The 26759-nt window shown below is 33.0% G+C and overlaps 1 protein-coding gene across 2 annotated transcripts in view; it reads left to right on the top strand.

Annotated features, from left to right (window-relative positions):
* Window positions 1-26759, top strand: part of DPP4 (dipeptidyl peptidase 4) — a 102821-nt gene that overhangs the window by 60450 nt on the left and 15612 nt on the right. For both annotated transcript variants that reach the window (XM_051986262.1, XM_051986261.1), the window contains 10 exons: window positions 5401-5508; window positions 5900-5967; window positions 6649-6702; window positions 7269-7390; window positions 10192-10239; window positions 10490-10588; window positions 13632-13701; window positions 19079-19273; window positions 21525-21579; window positions 22888-22987. In XM_051986262.1, coding sequence (XP_051842222.1) covers window positions 5401-5508; window positions 5900-5967; window positions 6649-6702; window positions 7269-7390; window positions 10192-10239; window positions 10490-10588; window positions 13632-13701; window positions 19079-19273; window positions 21525-21579; window positions 22888-22987 — 919 coding nt within the window. The remainder of the gene's footprint in view (window positions 1-5400; window positions 5509-5899; window positions 5968-6648; window positions 6703-7268; window positions 7391-10191; window positions 10240-10489; window positions 10589-13631; window positions 13702-19078; window positions 19274-21524; window positions 21580-22887; window positions 22988-26759) is intronic.

Raw genomic sequence — 26759 nt, forward strand, 5'->3', positions numbered from 1 at the left:
AGATAGGGATGGAAATGAGGAGGCCATTCAACATATAGGAGGTGGAATGAGTAATGTGTAGAGGAAGGAAGGGATAGGATGAGAAAAGAGGTAGAGCAGAGTACCACTTATCTATAACATAGAATATATGAATATAGTAAATTGAGATAGGGCTTGAAAGGCATGTTAGTGCTATGGTGTGATTTTTAATATGACAAGTATATTTTCATATTTTATTTGGGTGATGAGAGGGAACCATGAAAATTATTTTTGAAAGTGTGATATGATAAGCGTGGTATATTAGGAAAATTACTACTAGTGACATGATGGATTGAAAAAGGTACGTATTATATCAGAAAGAACAGTTTAGGAGCTATTGCAACAAATTGTTCAGAGGATCTGAACAAGAGTTATTGTAATAGGATGATTGGGGAGACAAGCAGAATTTGGCAGTTGAAAATATTGAGATTAAAAGAGAGTAGTGTCTCGAGGTCTGAGTTCTGGTGATTAAGAATTCAGATTAGTAACTTAACAAAAGGTTCTTTGCAGTTATCCAAACTTAAGGATTAATATTTTATTAATGTTGGAATGCAAAGAGGTCAAGGGAATTTGATAGTGGATAAGGAGAGCATTGCTGGCATATTTGAATAAAAGATTGCAAGTGGGTAGAGAGACCAGAACAAGGTTGATAGTTTGAGAGGATAGTAATGTAGAGATCAAACTTCATGTGAGAAGAGTTAGGGAAACAAAAGTGCAGAATACTCTGCTCAGATAGAGAATGTCAGACATTCTGGAAGTAAGTCTCTGGTCCAGATTTTCACAGGTCTGTATTTTGGAAGTTGAAAGATTTGGAGTGATGTTTTAAGGTGTAACCACTATAGTTAATGGCTAAAAGTAGTATGGATAAGATGCTAGACATTATGTTCAAAAAATGGCTATTAAAAGAATTACCAACCCAACTATTGGAATAACTCAGGATAATGATAGGAGAAAGTGTGATGAGAGTAATACTATAAACTAAGTGCCAAAGTCCAAAAGGTAACTGAGGGAGAGTGTTAGTATCAGACATAAGGATTGGGAGAGAGTGGGATGAACTTCAGAGGAAAGACACAAAAGCCTTGAAGAAGGTTGAAGAAAGTACATCCTTATGAGCAAGGAGTACCTCAACTCTTTTCTCAGCCTAATGGGGCAGGAAAGAGGATTAGAGAGAAAATTGCTGAAGTCTTCATGACAAAAGATTTCATATAATCCAAGGAATTGAATTGTAGGAAAAAAATGAGGATTCTCCTATATTTCTGACTCATGTATATATTTTATTTTTGAAATTTAACTTTATAATGAATACAGATGAATTTTGGGGTAGTATTTAACATGCTAAATTTAAAAAAGGAAAAGGGATGCACATGAGGGTAAAATAAGATTGTTGGAAAGGTTAGCAAATAAAACATGTGGGACCCAAAATAATAGAATTACAGAATCCCTTTCTAGTCACTCATGTTCAAAAGCTAAGTGTCATCCTTTATTTTCATTCATTCTTCTTTCCAATCTCTTGACAAATTTTGGCATTTTACTTTCATAACATAACTTATGTCCCTCCCTCTCTTCCCCTACCTTTCTCTCCTCTGACACTGGTGCAGGTCTTCATCACCTCATGTGTGTATTTTTGTAGTATTTTTCTGGATGCTTTGCCACAAGTCTCTTGTTTATACATATAAAATTGAGTTTCTTGAGCCCAAGTTCAATTATGGCACCCGCCTATTCAATTAAATAACATTGACTCCTTATTGCTCCCAAGAGTAAATATAAAATCTAATGTTTGGTTATTAAATCTCTTCATAATCTTACCTTCCTTCTTCTTGTGCCTTCCTTCCCTCCAAATATCCTGGATCTGAAGTCACTGACCTTCTTGCTATTCCTCTACTGAGATTCTCTCACAGCCTGACTCTAGGAATTTTCACTGGCTGTTTTTCATAACTGAAATTCTTTTTCCTGGCTTCCCTGGCATCTTTCAGGTCCACCATTGAGAAGTTTTTTACCTTAGTGTTTGTTTCTGTATTTGTTGGTACATAGTTATTTGTATGTAGTATCCCCCATTAACCTGTGAGTTTCTTGATAACAGAGTCTTGGGATTTTTTTTTTTTGTTAGTTTGATTTTGTTTGTTTTTCTTTTTTGTTTTTGCCTTTGTGTCCTGGCATTTAGCATGTTCTTGGCATTTAGTAGGCATTTAATAAACGTGAGTGGATTTGATTTGATTTTCAGAGTTGTAAAAGATAACAGCTATTGTATGTTTCCAGTTGTTATAAAATCAAGGATTCCCTCTAAATCTTAATTGCCAATTAGCTCATCTATTTTATTCTACAAGACCTCCAGGGCAGAGAACTCATTACTTCAAATGGTAGCCTGGTAGCCCATTCTATTTATAAATAGCTTTGATTATTGGAGAATATTTCCACATCAAAATTTGATTCCCTGAAATTTCCATCCATTGTTCCCAATTCTGCCATCTAGGGCCATGAAAAACAACCTTTAATTTTTCACTTATTGTTACATCTCTGTAGGTTTTAAGAAACAAATGTCATTATACTTTAACATATTTAACATGTATGGGACTACCTGCCACCTAGGGGAGGAGGGGAAAAGTTGGAAACAGAAGTTTTTGCAAGGGTCAATGTTGAAAAATTATCCATGAATATGTTTTGTATATAAAAAGCTATAATAATTAAAAACAAAAACAAGTCATGTATTCTTTATCTTTTCCTCTTTTCTTCAGACTAATTATTCTAAGTTTCTTCAAATATTCTCATGTGACATAGCTTCACATCCCCCTCCCATCTGGGTCATCGTTCTCTGGATTGACTCAATACTTTTCTTAAATTGTGATAGCTATAACTAAATTCATTGTTCCAAGTGATCTGATCAAGACAAAGTAGACCCAGATCATCATTTCCCTTATTCTGGATACTTTGCTTCTATATTAAGGCTCTCTATAGCCTTCAAAATAGCATGGGTGTTTTTGTTGTTTGTTTTTGTTTTTACATCACATTGTTGACTTACTGTCTTTGATGTTCACTAAAATTTTCACATCTTCTTCTTGTATATTGTACACTTTTATTGTTGCGTTTTTTCCTACACAAATGTAGGCATTTTCATTTATTTCTATGAAAATTCAGTTGTTTTAGATTGAGTCCTTCGTTTTAACCTATCAAGAATTTTTTAGACCACTGGTCAATTATTTAAAATGAATGACCACTATTCTCCCCAGCTTTGTGTCAGTTTCACTTCTTATAAACATGTCATCTGTGTTTTCATCTAAATCATTGATGAGAATATTCCGTAAGACTAAGTACATCTTCCTGGAGACTTTTCTCCATTTTGAAATTGATCCATTAGTCACTCTTCTTTGGGTCCAGTTTTTCAGCCATTTCAAAACCGACCTGTGTTCTCCTTCAGCCCATATTTCTCTGTCTTGTCCATTAGCATTTCTTAACAGCTTATAAATATGAAATGCTTTGCTGAAATGCAGGCATACTACATCAAAACATTAACTTCTTCCAGTCTAGTAATCCCATCAGTGGTAAAGAAGGCAGAACAGAAGGAATTCTCAGATATAGGGAGTTGGCAACTCATTTCAAGTTAGATGCTTCAGTGACAGAACATTCACCCACCTTCTGTCAGTACTGAAGGTCAAATGTCCAAGGAAGTCTGATTCTGACCAATAGAAAATAGTATCACATTTACCCACTCCCCACAACACTTACTGATACATATAAGAATAACTTTGAAACAAATAATGTTCTCTATTGGTTTCACATTTTATTCTAAGTACTTAGATACATTCTAGGAAAGCGTATAGATTTTTCCCCCTACATTTATTTTATTGCATTATACAAGTTCTTGCAAAAGAACTGCATTGTGACAGCTATGGAGTAGAAAGAAAGATCCACCATACTGTTTTACATGGTAAACAAATGACTTCATGTGTTTTTTTCTTTCTTGCAATCATTTACTTATGTCAGTTTTAAGGAAAAAAAATGTTATCTGGATGGATTCACATTTTTTTTTATTCAGAAGGGTGTGCCACTCCTAATTTGGGGAAATCCTGACTCGCTCTCTTGGGGGAATTGGCCTCTGTGAAACCTACAGCATTTAAAATTCCTCCAGGCACTGATTGGACAGAGGGGAGAGGTTTGCCAACATAAAAAGTGGTTTCCTCCATGGCAAGAGACATGCTACACTTCCTCACGACTCCTTGAAAAAAATATGTTTTTTCCTCTCTGTATTTAACCAGACAGATGCCACTTTTCACACATTTCTACTAGGCACAACTCCATCCAGGGGAAACAGGGAAATGTATTAAAAAGATAAGGCTGTGAACACAGGTCTAGAGAGGGGAATGTGTTTCAGAGTTCCATAATGAGAACACCGAGTGTACTGCACATTCCAGCTTGCTCTAGAAATGAATTCACTTTGAATCATTCAGTAGAAGAGGAAATCATTTTTCTTCTTTCCCTCAAATTGGGAGAATTGCAAGATGAAACATCAAAGATAAAATAAATCATCAATTTAAAAAGTAGGTCATCTCCTACCTGCTGTCAAATGCTTCGTGGAAATCAAAGTCTTAAAGATGACATTTTCTTTCTTAGCTTGATGGGAGGCCCGTTTCAATTTAATTAATGTGCTATTCGACTAACCAGTTTTTGTTGTAGGAATATGGGAATTTTCCTTCTATAGAACTGTGATTTCTATTATTAAATATAGTTAGAAAACGAAAAGACCTTAACGTGGAAATGGCAGACATAAGAATGTATATACTTTAAAATTCTGAATTTGCAATGCACAGCACCCTATGCCTCACTGTATTTGATCCAAAGCAAGATCGAAGAATTCACATTTTGCTTTTTCATTAAGAAAACAGTGCTTAGAATGATAAGAAAACTGTCCGCTCAGTCTCCTCTCTCACTTCTTATTCTGCCAGAAGGCTCCCATAACAAAACATCACCAACCTGAAGTTTCTACCTTCTTTAATTAAAGAACTAGGAAGAGTGTTTTAGCTACATTTGTCGGATACACGTTGGTGACAATCAGGCAGTTCCTCAAAAAATGAACATGTTTTGTCTACTTAAGGTCAACATTGATAGAATTATCCTTGTGAAGGAAAAATAGGTCTTTTGATTTTCTGGCGTATATGTAAATACCATATTTTAGTAAACATTGTATTTATAAATATTTACCTTTACTAAATAGATACTGGTGCAGATTTAGAATCCGAGTCATAGATTTTAAGCTTAAAAAGACCTCTTAGATCATCTAGTTTGGCCCATTTGTTTTCTAGCTAAAAAAAAAAAAAACTGAGATGAAGGGATTTGCCCAAGAGTGTATTTTCAACTTTAATTTTTATTTTATTTTATTTTATTTTTTAGTTTAGACCCTCGGAGCCTCACTTTACATCAGATGGTAATAGCTTCTACAAGATTGTCAGCAATAAGGATGGTTATAAACATATTTGTCATTTTAATGTTGACACAAGTGTGAGTATTCTTTATTAATGTTTCTGACTTGCATTTATTGGGGCCAAAATATCATCTGGGGCAAAAAGGCAATTGACAGTTGTATGATCATATGATAAATTTGATGAATGCATCCAGATAAGAGGTTTGTTTTTCTTCGTAGGGACGTAGGATATAGTTACTTTGAATTACCCATATAATTGATTCAATCTTCAATTTTAATTAGTATGCATCCTCTAATTAATGGCTTTAAAAACCCCTCTTCAGGAAGAAACATACAAATAAGATAGATCTGTTTTTCTTCAGTAGGAACATGGGATATAGTTATTTGAATTGCCCACATAATTGATTCAGTCCTCAACTTTAATTAGTATACATCCTCTAATTAATGGCTATTTAAACTCCTCTTCAGGAAAAAACATTTATTACAGAAGGACAATGGGAAGTAATTCAGATAGAAGCTCTTACCAATGAATATCTGTAAGTATGCCATTAATAATATAAGTATAGAACTTAATGATATTAGGTTAATATTGGTTAAGGAAATAATAGAATAGGAAAAAGTATTGCATTTGTAGTAGAGGACTTCAAATTCTACTTCTATCACTTACCCTCTCTATGACTGTGGGCAGACAGTTTCTAGATCAAAGATTTAGAGTCAGGAGGGATATAGAAAGCCATCAAATCCACCTTTCTCATTTAATAGATGAGGAATCTAAAATACAGAGGAGTTAATAATACCTCTTTTCCTAAGTAGTTAGCAGCCGAGGAAGGATTTAAAATCAGAAGGGACTCCAGGTCTACAGCTCTATTTACAGCACTATCTAACTGCTTCAACTGTTAAAACTGTATGGTTGAACTAGATGGCTAATAAGCAACCTTCCAACTTCAGTGATGCTTCCAACATCCAAAGATGCTTTAATCTTTACTTAGAAATAGGCATATATATTTAGAAGACTTGATACTATGCCACTATCCAATTCTACCTCTTGCATCTTACCTATCCTATTCTAGTGTTGCTGTCCCTTTAGTTGAATGTAACATAGGGAACAGGGGATTCATACATTTTGTCATTGAATATTTGAAAAAGCCACATGATATATCCATTTCTACTTACCATATTTTGAATAATTTGAAAAACAACAACCTTTTTATCTTCAGATACTACATCAGTAATGAATACAAGGGAATGCCAGGAGGAAGAAACCTTTATAGGTAAGAAGAGTTCATCAGGCTTTTTAGCCTGAGTATTTTTAGTTTTTCAGATTTTTTTGGTTGTTATTCTTGTTCAACTTGGTATGTACTAAATTGCAGTTATCCATTGATATATCACTCTTTTTTTATTGAGCACTTAAAAAAAACTACTGGCAGTTTTCTTTTTATGCATCACCCCCATAACTAAATTTTCACACTTCCCCGCATCCTCTTTCGTAATAAAGTGCAGTTAAGACAAATGACATATACTGACAATGTCTGATGACATCATAGTTCTTTTCACACATATAATCTATCATGTTTTTACTTAGAGGAGGGAAATATGTTTCAGTATATGTTCTTCATGTCCATGGGAACTACATAGCATCAAATACCGGAACTGGGTCATTTAAGAACAGATTTTGGTGTATTTCTACAAAACATATTTTGGGAGATTTTAAAAGTTTATTTTCAGAAAATAATTGAATGTGCCTGACTTAGGATACTGATAAATTTTAGCTAGAAATGGGACCCTTTCTGATTATTCAATAATCCAAGCATTAACAATTGACTATTTACTCTTACAGAATTAATCTTGATTCAACTAAAACTGTGACATGCATTACCTGTGAATTTGATTCAGCAAGGTGTCAGTATGTTTCAGTGTCATTTAGCCAGAAAGCAAGTTATTATCAACTAAAGTGTTCAGGTGAGTTTGAACTAAATTTGACCATGTTTCCTTTGCAGCAAGGCAATCTGAGATGCTTCTTTCCACTTAATTAGTAACTGAGTCCTACTAGTAGATTATAGTGGAATTTGTGGTCAGAGAGCTTGAATTAAAATCCCAGTCATGCTACTCTTACTACCTTTGTGACCCTGGACAAGCATCACTTCTCTAGGTTTCAGTTTCCCAGTCTCAAGAATGAGAAGGAAAGACTAGATGTTTTCTAAAGTTGCTTTTAAATAATATTACTAAGATTTTAAAAGTCCTTGTTCACATTCTGTTTTTTTAATCATCAAACTATCAATGTATACTTATAGGCAAGGATCACTTCCCTTTCTCTGTTTAATTGTTTTTCTTTTGGTACTAAGTGTATTTTAGTTTATAAGCTCTTTATTTGTAAGGTTCGAATCTTAATTAATTTTCAATGAGTAAAGTCCTGCAATAACAGTTCATAGGTGGGTCCTTAATAAATATTTTTTGATGATAGTGCTAATGATCAACTCACCGTCATTTTTTACCCTAGTGGAAGATGATTATTCACACAGTGCTGATGTTAGACATTTCTGCTATTGAAATTCTCTTTTGGGAATTTATAGTCTAAAGCCTCCTTGACACTGTTAATGCACATAAATATGTGCATTAACAACAGAGAAAGTGCTGCTGTGGAGGGCATCAGTATTTGGTTTGGATTTAAGTATTCTTTTGAGAAGACTGACCAGTGTCATGAAATTCATGCTCCAAAAAGAAATATTCTGCCTCATATGCAAGTAGAGAAATTTTGTTGCTACTTTAGTCAGTGAAATATGTACTTTTAAAAAAGACTGCACATTTCCTATGATCATTTTTACTATCTTATACAGTCATAGAAACAATTATGGTTTATTATACAATCATTTTCCTTCTTAAATTCATATAAAATTCATAATAAAAAATAAAAATCCCAAGTAGTCACTAAATAAAAATCTCTAAACCAGTCACTTTTTATCATTTTTCTGAAAGGTTCTTACTAATTTGTTAAATAATAGTAAATTTGTTAAAAATTAGATAACTAGTAACTGAAGCAATTAGGATATTTGAGAGATTGTGTCTGCCAAAGTAGATATAAGATTGGCTATTTTTCAAGCTGCATATTTCCTTAATTTAGAGTTAAAAAATGAAAGTTAAAAACACATATACATATAAGCTACAATAATTTCCCACAACCCCTTTTTCTCTTTCTGTCTTTTGCTTATCTCTGTCTACGTGTTGTATATGGTGGCATTTATTAAGCGCTATCTACGTGTTAGGCATTGTGCCAGGTGTTGGCGATACAAAGCCAAATATGGAATAGTCTCTGACTGGTGGAAGTTTAGATTCGATCAGGGGAGACATACATGCATATATACATATAAATCTGTGAATAGCTGTGTGACCCTGTGCAGGTCACTAATCCTGTTTGCCTGCCTCAGTTTTCTCATCTGTAAAGTGGAGTTAAAAATAGCACCTACCTCTCAGAGTTATCAAATGATACTTTTGGTAAAACTCAGCACAATATCTAGCACTTAGTAGACACTATGTAAGTGTTAGCTATCATCATCATCATCATCATCATTACTATCACAAATGAAAAAAATTACACATATATGATATGTTCCTTCTATCATTTTATATATATATATATAAAATGATAGAAGGAACATATGTGTGTGCATGTATTTAATGAAGTTGTGGACATAGCATGCAGTTTCAGAATCAGGAAGATTTGGATTCAGATTCTCTCACTGTCAACTACTGACTGGGGGATCCGGTATAAGTCTTTTAATCTTTCAGTATCTGTACAGTAACTCTTCAGTTTTCTAAGGTTTAACTTACAGATCATGTATTTTCTGCCTCAAAATAGGAAATTTCCTCATAAGGTGTTCCAACTATACCAGTGAAATCACAGGTCTGATTCAGCTACATAGGTTTGTTTGTCATTTATTTAGTGTGTCTAGTGTTAGTAGGGCATAGTGGATGAGGCATTGGACTTGAAGACAAAAAGACCTGGGCTTCTATAGTGCTTCAGGCATTTATTAGCTATGTGACATTGGGCAAATCATTTAACAACCTCGCTGGTCAATAGGGTTACATTCATGGTCCTTAAGGACTTCCACTTTTAAATCTCTGATCCTATAGCTCTCTGTCTTTTTTCTCTGAATTTAATGTTCACAATATTTAAAAAATTATTCTCAGGAAATAATTTTAAAGAAATCACTATCAGCACCAATTGTGTTTGTGTGTGTGTTTGTGTGTGTGTGTGTGTGTGTGTGTGTGTGTGTATACACATTAAATGTATAACATTGGTCCTAAGAGAAATTAGGAAAAATGGCGAGGCTGGCTAATTGAAAATTCATCATTGTTATTGAGACTGAGAAGAGTACAATTCCTCCAGATGGTGGGGGCTCTAAAATGAACAACAAAGAATGTTCCTCTAGGAAATGTCAGAGCTAGGTAGGACTTTAACCCCATCTTTCCTACTCTCATTTTGTTAATAAGGGAATCAATATCCAAATGAGTGAAATGTTATGTGTACTATGCCCCATATTATCATCTATCATTATTAGAATAGGTTTTATAAAAGAGAAAAGAAATGTAAATTAGAAAACAGTTTGAGAAAGTTGAAGACATTTGAGAGCATCTTTGAAAAGCAATCAATATAATCTTCCCTTCCTCTCCCATCAGCCCAATGTTTGTAGTTCTTAGTGTTTCCTCTCCTCTAAAAAAAAATCATTCATCTAAACTTATCTTTTCTTTTGTTATATTAACAGGCCCTGGCTACCCCTTTAGCACTCTGCATAGCAGCCGCGATTTTTCAGGTATCTTGAAGCTCTTATTCTTCCTTGCTGACTATGTTGGTGTGTTTGTGTATTAATGGTGTATATGATCCTTATCAGCATTATTTTGTTTAGTTTTAAGGCCCTTAACAAAGAACTCTAGAAAATGTTTAGAATCTGATGTATTTATGGATTATATATCAATGAGTCACATTTTTCTATTTGAATGTATTGCATAATAAAAATGACTCAGACTGAAATGAATTACTATTTTTTTTATTTCCTTGCCTAGTACTTGAAGTGCAGGAAAACAACACAGAATTGGAAAATATGTTGAAGGAAATCCAGATGCCCCTCAAAAAAACTGACTTCCTTATGATAAATAAAACAAGTAAGTTAACTAAGACCTACATATATATGTTATTCCAGAACATTTTCAGTCATATCCATACAATCTTTTTCTTTTTAAAAAAATTATTTATATAATGTTTTTTATAATGTAATTTATATAATGTAATATTTTATTTTCCCCCAATTATATGTTAAAATAATTTTTAAACTTCTCTTTCAGCTTTAAGATCTAAATTGTATCACTCCCCTCCTCCCAAACAACAAGCTATCATGTAAAACATTTCCATATTAGTCATATAATGTTATTTTTAATGAGAAACGGAACTTGAGGGAAAAAAGTATTGCTTTATCATACATACTACATGTATATTGAAATTCTGTTTTTCAGATTTTCAAAAGCTATTGTTTCCTGCCATATCTTTAATTAGGACCCCTTAAATATTTGGTTTAAAAGATAACATTCTTATAATGAATTAATGAATGTGAATGAAAAAACATTTATGAAGTACCTATTATGTTGCCAGGCATTGTGTTAGCTGTTGGGGATACAAATACAAAAGTATAATTGTTTATGTCTTCAAAGGATTTTACATTCTAATATAGGGAGGTAACAAGTATTAGGAGAGTTTATGGCCTAAAAAGAGTTTTGGTTTGGAGAAGGAAGTGGCAAAACCATTCCAGTGTCTTTGCCTTGAAAATCCCAAATGGAGTTCTTAGTCCTTAAGTCAAATGTGATTGAACATTCACAATTGTCTGTCATTATTTAGTTAATTACATTGGATAGTTTAGTTTTAGAACTTAGTCTTTGCATTATTCCTAGAAGAAATTGTTTTTCATTATTAGAAGAGGTTGCATTTCTAAATTTTTCCCCTAAAATTCATTTTATTCATTGACAAATTCAAAGTCATAGTCATAAAAGTTGTAAAAGACTTTGGTTTGAGCCCTGTTGCATCAATACCTTAATTACTGTCTATATGCATAGATTTCCAATATCTTAGGATTCTTTAGGGTGAGATGCTGTTTACTTGAGTTGTGAACTTCATGGTATCATCACCTATTATATCCTGTTTCTTAAAATATTGGTTAGCTGATTTACAATTGTTTTCAGTACTTAAATTGCTTTTATTTTGAATGTTTTAGAAACCCAACTTTTTTCTTTGTGCGGCAACATTAACCAGTATAATATCAGATAAAATCAACATAAGGACCATCTACATCCTCTTTGATAAAAGTTTCTTACTAATGGTTTTGTATGGGCTGTAAAAATCTGCCATTTCTCCCCCAACTATGTCATGAAATAGTTGGATCACATTTTAGAAGTAAATATTTCTGTGGTGTATAGTCCCATTTCATTCATAACTCTAATTTCATTCAAAACTGTGATCTTAATATCCTTTCAGATTCTTATTACAGTGGCCTTAGCTATTGGTAAATCTCTGATGTTCTTCATTCATTTTTCCCAAACTAAAAAATGATTAGAAATTCCCAGCAATTTATGACTAGCAACACCATCCTTTTAAGCTGTTAATGACTACAGTAATTAGTTATCTCAGATGTCTCGTAATATCAGTTTCTTTAAAAAATTTTTTTTGTTTTTATTTTTAATTGCTCCATTTCATGTTTTTAATTTTGTATAGCATCTCTTAAATATTTTTGGAAGTAAGCAGAGTTTCAAAATCCTAATAAATAGGAGATATATAAGTTAAGGTTTTCCTTTTCATCTAAAGGTTTGGTTCTCCCCATTTCCCACCCTTTTTGGTGGATTTCTTTTAAAGTAGCCTAGGAAGTTAGGATTACACTTTCTCTAAAGACTTTCCAAGAAACTTGCTTTCAAAATGAGCTGAGTTGAGGTACAGGAAGAGATTAGATTTCTGTAGCAGTAATATCTAAAATCTACTCATGGAATAATTGACACTCCCTTGCCCCTCTCCCACTGCTCATATGGGGGAAGGGAAGTGGAAAAAGAAATAGAAAAGATGATATGCTTTCAAAACTGAAGTGCTTAAGTTTTGTCATCTGGTATTGATTGGAGTAGATCAAAGGTCAAATGGTATGAATCACTAACAAATCTCTATAATCAGCCATTTTGATTGAGTAGTTCTTCACATGATGGTCCAGTGGTATATACATATGATGGAAACTTGAGTTTTTAGTATTCACTTCAGCGTCACATTTAGTTCAGAGACACAAAAAATAGAATTTAGCTTTCTGTGCCAGCACACTGTAAGGTATAGAGCAGAGAGAGTCTATCTTCGTACATAAAGAAACCAGTCCTTCCTCTTGCATACTGAAATAACTACCAGAAAAGTAAAAACAAGAAGTAGAAGAGATAAAGAAAATGAGTTAAAAACTATTTTAGTTAGGAATAATCTTGTACCTCACCAGATACATTTAATCTTTTCTGTATGCACTTTAAAAGAACTCTAGCCTAAATTTCCATTTTGGAATACAGAGCAAAGGAAATCAATTTATTTAGGGGCAAGTGTTACTAAAAATACGCCTTATAAATAAATTGAGAGTCCAAAACCAACATGATACAGCAAATAAATAATAGATTACTCTTTCTCTTAAGTCTCCTTCACTTGGTTCCATAATTCTAAAATGGCAACATAATTACAAAAATGATATTAAATTCAGAATTTTAAAATTAAGTTGTGGCCAACTGAATAATTGAAATAGCTTCAGGAAATTTCAAGGGAAAAGAAACCATTTTGGAGGAAAAATTCAGAATATACGCCATAAACAAAATAAATGGATGCCAAAGAATGAAGTAATAAAATAAAGCTTTAAACATTGTAAGAGGCACTTTAATATTATCAGTCACTATATGTTATGTTGTGTTACAACAATAGAAAGAAGCTTATTATGTAAGTATTTTCAAACTAATTTTACAGGGTATTTTAGATCTTTTTAAAAAAGACGATTTTCAAATCAAATCTAATTAGTTTCTGTTTATATTTTTTTATAGCCTATCTTTCAGGCCTTGATTGTAACTTATAACATATATATATACACATACATACTTTTATATACTGGTATTTTTACATATCCTTTCAAACTCATTCACTGTCTTTTTCCTTTAGAGCTTTGGTACCAGATGATTTTGCCTCCCCATTTTGATAAATCCAAGAAATACCCTCTTCTAATAGATGTGTAAGTATTAATCAAAAGGATTAAAGAGTAGTTGGATGTTAATACACGTGCATTACTAAGTGATTCTTCCGAAATAGTCTGAAGTATACCATGACATTTTTCCCCCAATGCTTTCAGAAGTGGTTGGGAGCAATTTTATGATTTTTATTAATCTGTTTTGGAATCACAAACTAGTGCGAAGCCTTTCCTGATAGCCTGATATTTTTCAGAAGTACTACTCTAGGTATATTCTCTCATATCTTCTCTTAAATTGACTGTCCCTTTTTTCTCATTAAAACCTTTGTCATTAATTACTTTTGAATGCTTTTTCCCTTTGAGATAGTTTTCTTAATTTATGAAGAATAACTTTAATGAAAGAGATAAGATGAGATATGAGAAAATCATTTGTGATTTAGAGAAATAATAAAGCCTTTGCCTAAGAAATATGAATATTGAGAGGTTATAGTATGGACAAATTAGCAGGCCAGACTTTTCTAAGTTCAGCTTTATGAGTTTTTTCTTTTTAATCTGCGTGATAACTATATTTAGTTATTTTAAATTTATATTACTCTTACCCTTACTTATTCATTCTATTCCTTTACCGTCTTACATTCTTACTGCTGTCAATACTTTTTTAACTAAACTTAAGTTTAGAGCTAGAAGAAGAGGTGTGTGCTGGCAAATGTTTAATTACCAGCTCTCTGGAGGGAAAAACGCAATGAAAATATACATATGGCACAATTCCTCCATCTTTTTCCTGGGTCTAGACAGTGAACAGAACAGTAAGTCAAGCATTTGTAGTATTTGTAAAATGTTCACATTGAAAATTTACCATTTAGCTCACAGGCTGCTCTGAGTTGGCTTAAGAAAACCTTTGATTGGAAGGAAATTTAAAGTTCATCAGTTCAAGAGATTCAATGTATAAATGAGTAAGTGAAGAACCAAAGAAATCAAGATCTAAGGCCAAAGAGCTAGTAGTTAGCAAGGTAGAAACAAAATAGAAACACAGGTTTTCAGACTATTGATGTAGTGCCTTTCATTCTAGGCCACCCTACTTTGCAAAGTATGAACATCAATATTGCCTATAGATACCTTTGTTGCTTTTCATTTTTATATTCCAGTAGAAAATGTGAATCAAAGGACCAGAATACGGCTCAGCATGTAGATAAATAGATAATCAATTAAGAATGAATTGTGTCATAAATCTAGAACTAGAAGGAATCTTAAGGATCATCTAATAATCTAAATCCCTCATTTAGGCCCAGAGAGATTATGTGATTTATCTCTTAACCTACCTACTCAGTCACTAACTCTTGCCACTTTGCAGCATTTCTCATACAGCTATCCCCCTTGCTATCTCTTACTTACAATATTGCAGCATTCTCCTAATTGGTCTCATTGTCTCAAGACTGTCACCTCTTCTTCTCTCTCCTCTTTCGGTCCCCCTTTCCTGCCACGGTGTTCTGCATACTATTTTCCTTTAGTGGAAATATGATTGTGTGACTCTCCTAACTCAGTCAACTCTAGAAGCTTTCCACTATCTCTGGTAAAAATTATAAATGCCTCTGTTTATCTTTTAAAACATTTTATAACCCAAAGGCAATTGAAAACAATAAAAACAATAATTGAATTTTACTTTTTTTTTTTGCATTCTGTGATCCAATCAGATTAGCCTTTTCTCTTTACGCATGACATATCTATCTCCATGTCTTTGCACAGATCATCTTCCATCATTGGAATGTACACCTTTTTCTCTGCCTCAGAGAGTACTCACTTTAAGATGCAGCAAAAGCACCTTTTTTGAGGTGGGGGGGGCATGGAAGAAACCGGGTAATTATGGTTAATGACTTGCTTAGAGTCACACAGCTCCTAACTGTCTAGTATCTGGGACTAGATTTGAACTCTGGTCCTCCTGATTCCAGGGCCAGTTCTTTATCCCCTGTGCTTCTAGCTGCCCCTAAAAGTATCATTTTAAAAAGTTAAATTTATTTTTTTTCAATTATCAGGCATTTATTTTATTCTCTCTTTTTCCTCCCTCCCTCTCCCATAAAAACAAAAAAAAACAAAAACAATATCTTTTTAATAATTAAACATAATCAAATGAAATAAATTCCTCTATTAATCATTGTGTCCAAAAAACTTGTTTCCTTTTACACATTAGTCCATAGCTTTCTACTCCAATCTGTATTAGTTCATACAAGAATTTCCAGCTTTCTCTCAGACTCCTCCTTTCTTTGTAACAGCACAGTTGTATTCTATTACATTGATAAACAGTAATTTGTTCTACCATTCTCTATTTGTTGGGCTTAGTTTTCAATTCTTTGCCCCTTACCAAAAAATACTGCTATAAATATTTATGTACCTATAGGAACTTTTTTTGTTGATTTCTTTGGAGGTAAGCCTAATAATGATATGACTGGATCAAAGGACATGCATAGCTAGTAACTTTTGGGGCATATTTCCAAATTGCTTTCCGGATTGTCTGAAATAATTAATAATTGTCACAGCTATGCATCAGTGTGCCTGTTTTCTTCAATCCTTTGTATCATTTGTAATTTTCCTTTATTATCAACTTTGCCAATGGTTATGAAGGAGAATCTCAGAGAATTGCTTTAATTTGCATTTAAGTGCTAGTATTTAGAATCATTTTCATATGGCTGCAGGGAATTTCACTTTCCTCCTTTGAGAATTCTCTGTTCATATCATTTCACTATTATTAGTTGGTAAGTAATTCTACCCATATATAACTTTGAATCAGTTCCTTAGGTATCTTAGAGATGAAACTTTTATGACAAAAACTTGCTGCAAAGATTTTTTTCCCCTCCAGATAAGTTTCCCTTCTAATTTTAGTTGTGTTGGATTTTTTAGTGTAAAAATAAGGCACTATATTCTGTATGTAGCTTTTTTTGATCTCCCAAGTGTTAGTGTCCTTCTCCCAAACTATGTTGTATTTAACTACTTCATATATTGGTGGGGTTTTTTGGTTTTGTTTTTTGCTTTATAAGCATACGACATTATTTATATATGTATCTGTTGACTTTCATAATAGATTATAAATACCTTGTATGTAGGGGTTGTTTTCTTCTTTTTCCTTTTTTTTTTTTTTTAAATTCTCTGTCACTCTCTGCAATGCTTGATGTATAGTGGCTTAATTAATACTTGCTGACTAATTGATTGTCCTTGAGATAACAAATGACAGAGTGGACATTTTGGTTCAGGTCTTATGTTTGAAAGTTCAGCACTTTTCAGTGTATTCCACCCATTTCCCAAATAATATTTGGTGAAGCCTAAAGCTGTTTTTCACTTGAATATGTTGTGATTCTTTTAGAACTTAGACATATGGGTCAATTCTGACTCCTGTAGTTGTATTTAGTGGTAAACTCCCATAGTGTGTCCTGAGACCTGAAGAATTTTTTTTTTAAACTCAAGTTACTGAATCTCAAAAATGAACTAGTCAGCATTTTTTCATCAGTATTTCAAGGATCATGTTTTTGATGTGGGCACTCATCACTTAAGCTCATAGCACATTATATCTCTTAACCACAGCTTAGAACAATATCTGACATATAAAAATATTTATTGATTAATTGTCAAATTGTCAAATACTTATGATCAAAAATGTTAATTACCTAGAAGACTTCCATCTTTTATGAGCCTAATCTGAACATAGCTGGGCTAGTTTCTGAATGATAGACAGCCCATCCTTAGACTCATACTTTAAAACTTGTGTGACAGTAAACATAGTGGTCTTTCCCTCCTTGCCACTATTAGGCATTAGGGTGAGACTTTTTTTTTGTTGTTGCTCAGTCATTCAGTCATATCCAGCTCTTTGTGACCCATTTGGGATTTTTTTGGCAGAGATACGGGAGTATCTTTTTCATTTCCTTTTTCAGATCATTTTACTGTTAAGGAAATGGAGGCAAGTGTTAAGTGACTTGCCCAGGGTCACATAGGTAGTAAATGTCTGAATTTACATTTGAACTTGTGCCTTCCTGACCTCAAGCACTATCCTCCAACTAGTGTGCCACCTAGCTACCAGGTTAAAACTTTGGCAAAGGATATGTACAAATCATCCCAGAAAAAACAAAAAAACAAAAACAACCTTCAATTTCTAGTAGTTACTAAACTCTGCTATGTACCTATCATTCATATGATCTCATAGCATACAAATGATAGTTGTGTGTAGGGCAGGAAATCTGATACTGATATCCAGTTATAGAAAGAAATTGTCAAATATTTAGGGCAAGATATTAAATTGCTTTTAACTTTATTAGTGATTTTTTCCCTAGTTTTCCAAATATTCCAAATAGAGAGGAAACAAAAGTATGAAAGAGAGGAAAATAAGAAAGTCCGGCAGCAGCATGGTATGACAATAGGCACTAAATTGCTAGGAAGATGTTACTTTTGCAAGTCACTTCATCTCTAAGAATTTTGGTTTCTTCCTTGAAATATTTAGGTAGAGATACTTGTAATACTTACCTCACATTTTATTTTGCAATCTTTAAATGCTCTTCAGATGTCAGCTGTTCTTATTATGGAGGAGGTAGGGACAATGTAGGACGAGTTAAAAAGAAGATAGGCAAAAAAATAGAGGGGCATAGCTAATGAATATGACTGGCTACTTTAAGCAACAAGATCAATTCTTTGTTAATGAAAAGGAAAAGACATGAAAGAGACAGGACTTGGAGAAAAGAACATTGATAGTTTATGAGTAGGCTAGATGGAAAAAGGGGAAGATGAGATACAGGAAAATGTAGAGATATTAAACTCAATTACAACATCCCCATTATCCAACCAAACTCATCACTTCATTCTGTTGATTTTTCTAAAGAATCTCATTCTTCAACATTGCTATTGAATATAGCTTCCCATTCATATCCAGGGGGAATGTTGCATAGTGGAGGGAGTACTAGATTTAGAGACAAGAAAATCTGGGTTTAAGTCTTATCTCGTACACATTCTGACTGTGTGACCTTGGGCACATTAGTCACTTATCCTCTTGATATAACTCTTTAATCAATACAACTCTTTAAGAATAAAAATTAACTAGAAAATGTTGAATTACTTTGTTAGAGGGAGTATTTTTATCTAAGATTCTCAATTGCTCTTTCATAACCATTGATTAAATTTTTTTAATGTAAATTATTCACCTGTGGAATTTATGCTTGCCACCGCTGGAATCATGCAAAAGTGAAACTCATGCATATTTTCGTAATATAGATGCAGCCATTATGGTCATGTTGCCAAGATATCTTGAGTCCAACTTGGGACTTCTTAGTGATGTATAGGAATTCAGTTATTGGTCAAAAAAGCACAAATTTCCTTTTCACAGGGAAGATAACAGGAATAGTATCTAATTGCACAGTTGCAGAGATTAATATTTTGCCATCTTTCACAGATATGCAGGACCCTGTAGTCAAAAAGTTGACACTGCCTTTAGACTCAGCTGGTCTACTTATCTGGCTAGCACAGAGAAGATTATAGTTGCCAGCTTTGATGGCAGAGGAAGTGGCTATCAGGGAGATAATATCATGCATGCAATTTATCGAAGATTGGGAACATTAGAAGTTGAAGATCAAATTGAGGCAGCCAGGTAAGTATATCTAGAACATTTAAAAAGTCACAGTAGCTTAGAAAATCCATACAGGTATGCTCAATTTACTCTCTTTATTTTGCTTGGAATAGTGGTCAGCTCATTATACTGGAATTATAGGCATGGTTCTGAAGGTAGGTAATCATCAGCTCTTCCTTTGCTTTTCCTAATCAGCTTCTTCTCATGGGAAGGACTAGTCAGTGCTCTCTTGGGGTGTGCTGGACCTGTGCCTCACATCTCTAATATTATCTCTAATATTATTATCTTTAAGTCTAGCCTATGCAATTACAACTAGATGTTGCAAAGATAGCATTAGTTCCAAGAAGATGATTAAAGTGTTGGGAAACAATAACTAGAGGGGAAAGTAAAGAAAAACTGTGTGTAACTTAAGGAAGACAGTCCATATCAGAATAGCAAGTCTTTCCTTTGACCAGTAAACAGTCATGAGATAAGATCCTATGAGGGAATGGCCTGTTGTTCTCTGTTAGGCAATTTCTTTATAGCATAATTATGTACTATTATTCACTTGAATGAGTTCAAAAGGGCGTTTATACAGTACACAGAGAGAACAATTTAATAATGACTTAAATTTCCTTCAAGTCCCAGCTGAAAGCTTACTTTCTATAGAGAGTCTTTCCCAATCTCACTTAAATGTCAGTGCCTTCCCCTTTGGTAATTATCTTCAGTTTGTTAAGTATTCACTTTGTACAGTGCATGCTGTCTTCCCCATTAGACTGGGAGCTTCTTGAAGGCTAATACCCAACTTTTGCCCTTTTTTGTATTCTCACATTTAGTACAATGCCCAGTACACAATAAGCACTTAATAAATTTTCTTTATTGACTGAAAATATTAAGAAAATTTCTTAACAAAAAAATAGTAATGAGTTTTTCAAATTATTCACTAAGAACTTACTTTATATATGAAAAATAGAGTAAGATACCTTACATATCTATGATGTATTATATCATACCCCAAAAAATTGACAAAAAGTGAATGGTATAAAAACTATTGATCTCTTAAACTTTGTCAAACACTATTCACTCAAGCCTTAGAAGTAGGAGAACAGAGCAGCTTTGAAATATTAGAAGGATGAAATGTAGTGTGAAATATAAGTAATGTAAAGACAAAAAGATAATAAGAATTTATTTTAAAAATATCAGTTGAATAAACAAAAATTTCAGAGTTGTCACCAAAACAGCAGTCATTTAAAAAAACTTTTATCTCAATTAATACTCATTTATTTTCTGCCTGCCTCCTTCTTGGCTCTTCCATTGAAAAAAAGGAAAAGAAAAAGACAAACATAAAGTCAAAACAAGGAAAACAAATTCTTACACATCCAAAAATGTATCTTTGTGTGTATGTGTGTGAGATTCATTAGCTGCTGTTGCTTTTCTTCCAGTAAGGCACAGATGTAATCAAATGACCTTTTTTAAGCTAATGGAAATGTGTTAAGAATAAAGATAAAGATTAAAAAAAAATAAAATAAGTCAGAAGATCACAAGGATCACAAGAAGAACAACTCATCACTATTACTCTCAGATTCTAAGCTCTCATATTCCTGCCCAGGTCCATTTTACCAGGGAAAGAGATTATGTAAAACATGATGCCCACAATTGCCTTTTTTGAGGGGGGTAGGGGATGGTTCTAAGCTAATAAAACACCAAACACCTGATAAACTTACTTAAGTGAATGGTGTTAAGATTCTTAAGGAGGAAACTTTATATATCATTGTACATTTTAAAAAAGCCTTCTCACTAACTAGATCCCCAGATGTTCTCTCTGGCCCTTGGATTACTACATTGCAGGGGGCAGCTACTCTCGAACTTACAAACATCTGGATAGATTTAAATTCAATTATGTAAAGAAAAGTGCATCTGGGCTGCAAATTTTTATATAAAGCTGTGAAAAAAACTGCCAGGATTTGTTTTCTGTGAATCATACACATACACCCGCACACATACAAATTAAGCTAAGAACATTTCATGGAATCCAACAAAAGGTAAAACATTTGATTTTGGCTTTTTGGAATCAAAGTCTTTTAAAGTTAAAAAGAGGAAATTAATCTTGGGTTGTTATTTCATTCCCGTGGCTTTTTTGGAAACTTTAGTTTCTCATTTTCTTTCCACCCTCATTTAAAAAAATTCATAGTTAAATAAAGAAAAAAAATAATAGTGCTATGTGTTATTTAAAATTGGGTTACATTTCTGGGCATGCTTCTGAATTCATTCCAATAAATTTTTCATGTTTTAGACAATTTTCAAAAATGGGCTTTGTGGACAAAGAACGAATTGCAATTTGGGGCTGGGTGAGTAGTTGTTTGGTTGTTGAATCAATATTTGTGTCATTTATTATATGCCACTCAAAACAGTCTTTCCTTTGTTGAGCAAAATCATAGAATAAAAATATAGAAGCAGAATAAAATATAAAAAAAATAGAATAAAAAGCTACTTTTTTTTTCCTCTTATGTCTATTCTTTAGGATTAGTAAGTGTAATTTTAAACTTAAACAGGTTTAAAATAAAAGAAATACTGTAGCTGGAGCTTTTTTTTTTATCACAATCTTAACTAAATTAGCAAAGATGAGAACTTTTGTTGTTGATATATTTCCTCATTTTTTAAAAGTAGGGGGTGGAATTTGAATATTTGAGATCTCATTTTATATTCTATGATTTAGGTTGAAATATATTAATTTCTATTCCACTTAGGAAGACACATGAGTTCTTTTAGAGCATTAGAGGACTATTTTGATCACCCTGTTAGCAGTACGATAAATGGTGCCTTTATTCTTAAAGCAACTGAGTAGTTCGGTAAAGAGAATGTTGGACTTTGGATCAAGAACATTTAGGTTCGAATGTTTCTTTAGATGCTTATTAGCTGTATGACTTTAACCTCTCAGTTTCAGTTTCTTCATTTGTCAAATGAAGATAATAGTACTTACCTTAAAGTGTTGCTATGAGGATCAAATGGGATTATTTATATATATATATATAATATTTTTTAAATTATAAAAATCTATAAATGCTAACTATTATTATTGTCTAAACGCATGCTAGAAAGTTGTACGTGTAAATTACCTTTTATCTTGTAGCATGTATATTTGTATTCTCTATTCTGTCTGAGATTAATTGTTCACTTCATCAATGTAAGGAAGATTCTCTGAATTTATGTTTTCTCAGTTGAGTATAGTCAAGAAGGGAAGAATGAGGAGGAAGACATTGAGAGAGAGATAGAGACAGAAAGATATTGTTAGGAAGAAAGAGTGATAGACTGACAGAAAAGAGACAGAGAATGTCATTCTTCTTTTAAAAGGATGTAAGCAATTATTCTGGATTTCTTTTGTGTATTGGCATTTATTTTTCATCAGAATCTGGTTAAGGGTGCATTTCCCATCCATTTTCCTCACATCTACCAAGAAAAGATAGCAGGGTTATTTAAAAAAAGTAGTCTTGAAATTCTGGCCAATTAAGGGGAGTAAGATCTGCTTTCCATGCTTCCTGTCTCTAATGATTCACAGTACTGAAAGATGAAAAAAAAAATGTAAAAAACAGGAGTTAAGTGATATCTTTATTCTTTTCACTCCATTATAAAAAAATTTCTGTATATTCATTCCTTAGTCCTATGGTGGATATGTCACCTCTATGGTCCTAGGATCAGGCAGTGGAGTCTTCAAATGTGGAATAGCTGTAGCACCAGTAGCACGATGGGAGTTTTATGGTAAGTGATACTTTTTGTTTTTATGAAATTCTAGGGGGGTTTCCATAATGTATCACATTTTCTATGCAGTTAGCAAGTAGACATATTCTTTTGATCAGTTTCTAAAATATCCCAAATGCCTTATCTCTGTAGGCAGATATTTGTATTTTCTCCAATTTAAGATTTAGACTTCACACATTCATGTCCAGTGGGAAGCTGGTTTTCTCTTCCTTCAGGCGCAGAGCACTTATAATTAGGGCTTGATCTAGAAAAAAGGAAAAAAGCAGTATTCCAATGCTTCTCTGGAATATTTGGATTTACTACTTATGAGAGGTTGTTTGTCATGGTGGATAGAGAACTAGCCTCAGTATTTTTTCCAACACATAATTGGCCACATGACTAGAATAAGCCATCCCATCCCCCAGTGTTCTAAGCAACTTTTGAAGACTTTAGGTTGCAGAGAAAATGCCAAGTGCTCTTGTAAAGGGAGATGATTCCATATGCTAATGAAATCACAGATCTAGTTCCTTTCCCTGCTTATGAGAGGTTGAAAAATTCCATAGGAGGGATCCTCATTTTCCCTTCTGAAGATAAAAAAATAATTGGGAGGTATCAGATAGGAAGGAAAAAGAAAAGGGCACCTTCCCTAGTCTTCATTATGTTGTTCTTTCAAGGCCTGGGATCTAATATAAGATCAGATTAAATATAGTGAATATGATAATTAAATATTTCATAACTTACATTCCACAAAAATACAATCAGATTTTCAGTTCAAACAATGCAGTGTAGGAAACAGAATCCAAATTTTTTTATATTAGAATATTATCAGATTTCTGGCTATTCCAGATGAACTATTTCCAAAAGACTATTTTCTTTTTATGTGTTAATTTTCCTATTAACTTCTTTTTTTGTTTGTTTATTTTGTTTGTGTTTTGGATGGTTTTTAAGATCACCAGTGGTCGAAAATAAAATGAAAACACATTGATTTAGATATTTTGACATTAAAATAAGTTTCACTAACCCTCATCCCCTTTTAAAAAGCATCATTGTTGCTAATCCTTTTCCCTTTCGCTAAATAAGCTAACCCCTCTCCCCACCAAAAGTGTAGCAGATGGAAGGGTGTGTTTGAAGAATCTTGCAACAAATAAGTGTAGTCAAATAAAATGAATACATATAGAGGCCATATTCAAAAATAGGTTTCTCTTTTTTCACCTTGAGTCAATGTGTTCTCTGAATAGAAACATACCTTATCCTAGGTCCTCTGTAATCTTGATCAGAGGTTTTATATCTTTCAGAGCTTTTCTTTACAATGCTTTTGTGCCTGAATGGTTTATCTTGATTCTGTTCACTCCACTAAACATCAATTCAGATTATTCAGATTATTCTCTAAATCACTTTTTAGAGGACATTAATATTTCATTATATTTGTATATCTCAAGTTGTTAAGCTATTTCCCAGTTAGTAGCCATCTCTTAAGATTTGAGTTGTCTGCTTTATTTGGGAGGGAGGCTTTTGATAATTGCTTAATTTCTACTCTCTTCCCAAATGAAATTAGAGATAAAATTGAATCACAATTTTGTTTAGAATTTGTAGAATAACTTATGTCGATTGTCCTTTTTTAAAAATTCATTTATCCTGTTAAACTATAATAAATCAGCCTTAATAGTATTGTAGAAGCAATGTCTGATATTATTTAAAAACAAATTTATTAAAATGTAATGAACAACTACAATGATAACTATTTTTGATCTTAAAAGACAAATTATATTTTTTTCAGAAAAAAAAATTTCCCAACTAACAGGAAAAACCCTTCTTTTCTTAGTGGTAACTTCTTTACATAAATGCACCCAATTTCAACTCATATGCCCAGTGGTAAATGGCTTTCATGTAGAGAAGATAAACTGTTGCATGGTGAGCAGAATTAGTCTTCCTTATGAGCCATGAGATGAGATTTCAGCTGGACTTTGTATACTTTCCACAGATTGTTGAGGGTGGGTTTTTTTTTTTTTATCATAACTACTTCCTTAGCCTTTAAACAAAATGCATTTTGAGTTTTTAAACTACAGCATAACTTTATGGAAACTCTTTAAAACTCATTTTTGCTAGATATATAATATAAAGAAATTATGATTTGGGATTAAAATTTTAAATAGTATATTACTTTTTTTTTTGAAGGAAAATCAATGAATCATGATTTTGCAGAACAACCCCAGAAAAACAATCCAAAAATTCATAAAAATTCATTCTTTCAAGTTAAGAATAACTTCTTTTCAAGCTGCTCTACAATGCTAGTCATCTAAAAACATGGTTAGAAAGACATAGAGTGTGAATCATGTTTGGATGAAGGCCTCATCATGAGACTTCTCTCAGCAATACAAAACTGAAGTGGTTTGTTTTGTCCATGAAGAGGCAGCATGGAGTAGTGTAAAGAGAGATGTCCTAAGAGGCAAAAAGACTGCGATGTGGTTAAGCCTCTGACCTATCCTGGCTCTAAGATTTGGGGGAATTATTTATCCTGTCAGTGTTCCAGGCAAACATCTAAGACTACAAAGAAAGTGCTGACTTGTATCAGTTAAAGGAGTTTCTTTATATCAATGAAATCATACATTCTTATCTTTTTCCTTATCTTAGTTCAGAGAATATTACATACATACCAACCATATTCTTTAATACTATTATGGTCATTTCTCATGCTCACTTCTTAGCAAGCAATCATTATTTTTAGAAGGGACTTCTCTTTCTTGTTTTAAATCATATTTAGGCTCTAGTTGACAGGAAAAATTTTTTTAATGATCTACTTTGGAATCCCTAAATAAGAATTTGATACATAGTTACTTTTATTAAAATCAATTAGTAAATGTTTATTAACTACTTACTGCTCCCCAAGCACTGTGTTAAACATGGGGAATACAAAAGAGAGGCAAAATGTAATCCTTGTCCTCAGGGAACTTACAGTCTAATTGGGGAGGCAAAAAAGCCACAAATATATGCAAAGCAACGTATATATATATATAGGATAAATAACAAGTAGTTATAAGAGGGAAGGCAGTGGAACTGAGAGAGATTGGAAAGGCTTACTGTAGAAGGTAGGAGTTTTAGGTTCTAAACAACAGTATGGAGATAGTCAGAGGAGAGGAGAGATAACATTCAGCAATGGCAGAGAGCCATACAATTTTATTGTTATATTATGTTTGCATATCACCTACATTCCCCGATATATCTGTCACCTTTCCTGGTGCCAGAGAATCATTCCTTATTTTTAAAAAAAAAAAAAAAAAGCATGAAAAAGAGGATATAAAAAAAGTGTTAAGCAAAATTAGCTTAACAAAAACCAGATAATTTCCCATACCCATAATTCCCTATATCTGCAAAGAAGAGGGGTTGGAATGGCCTTCTCAGAGCTTTTTTTGGTGCCAAACTATTATAAGCTATGATTTAGAAAGTTAATACATAAGCAATGTGCAAATATACATAGCTAATACCAAAATGGGGTGTTAGATGATTAGAATGACTGCCTTTTACCTGTTTAACAGTTAAGGTATTTTATGCATTTCCCCATGAGCAGAACTTAATTCATTCTGTCTTTGGGTACACATTAGGGAAGAAGAAACAACAACAATAATTGATCATTGTGCTTTATATTGTTGAGATTGAGCTGGGTTATGAGTATTTAAAACAATGGTAACTAGTCCAAAATGACAAATAGAAATAGCTATACCTAAAATTCTACTCAGGTATTTTGATTCATTATGTGGAATTCTAAGATGCTTTTAAAATGGAAGGATGAATCTTG

The sequence above is a fragment of the Antechinus flavipes genome, chromosome 3 (genome assembly GCF_016432865.1).
Source record: "Antechinus flavipes isolate AdamAnt ecotype Samford, QLD, Australia chromosome 3, AdamAnt_v2, whole genome shotgun sequence".
In the NCBI taxonomy this organism is placed as follows: domain Eukaryota; kingdom Metazoa; phylum Chordata; class Mammalia; order Dasyuromorphia; family Dasyuridae; genus Antechinus; species Antechinus flavipes.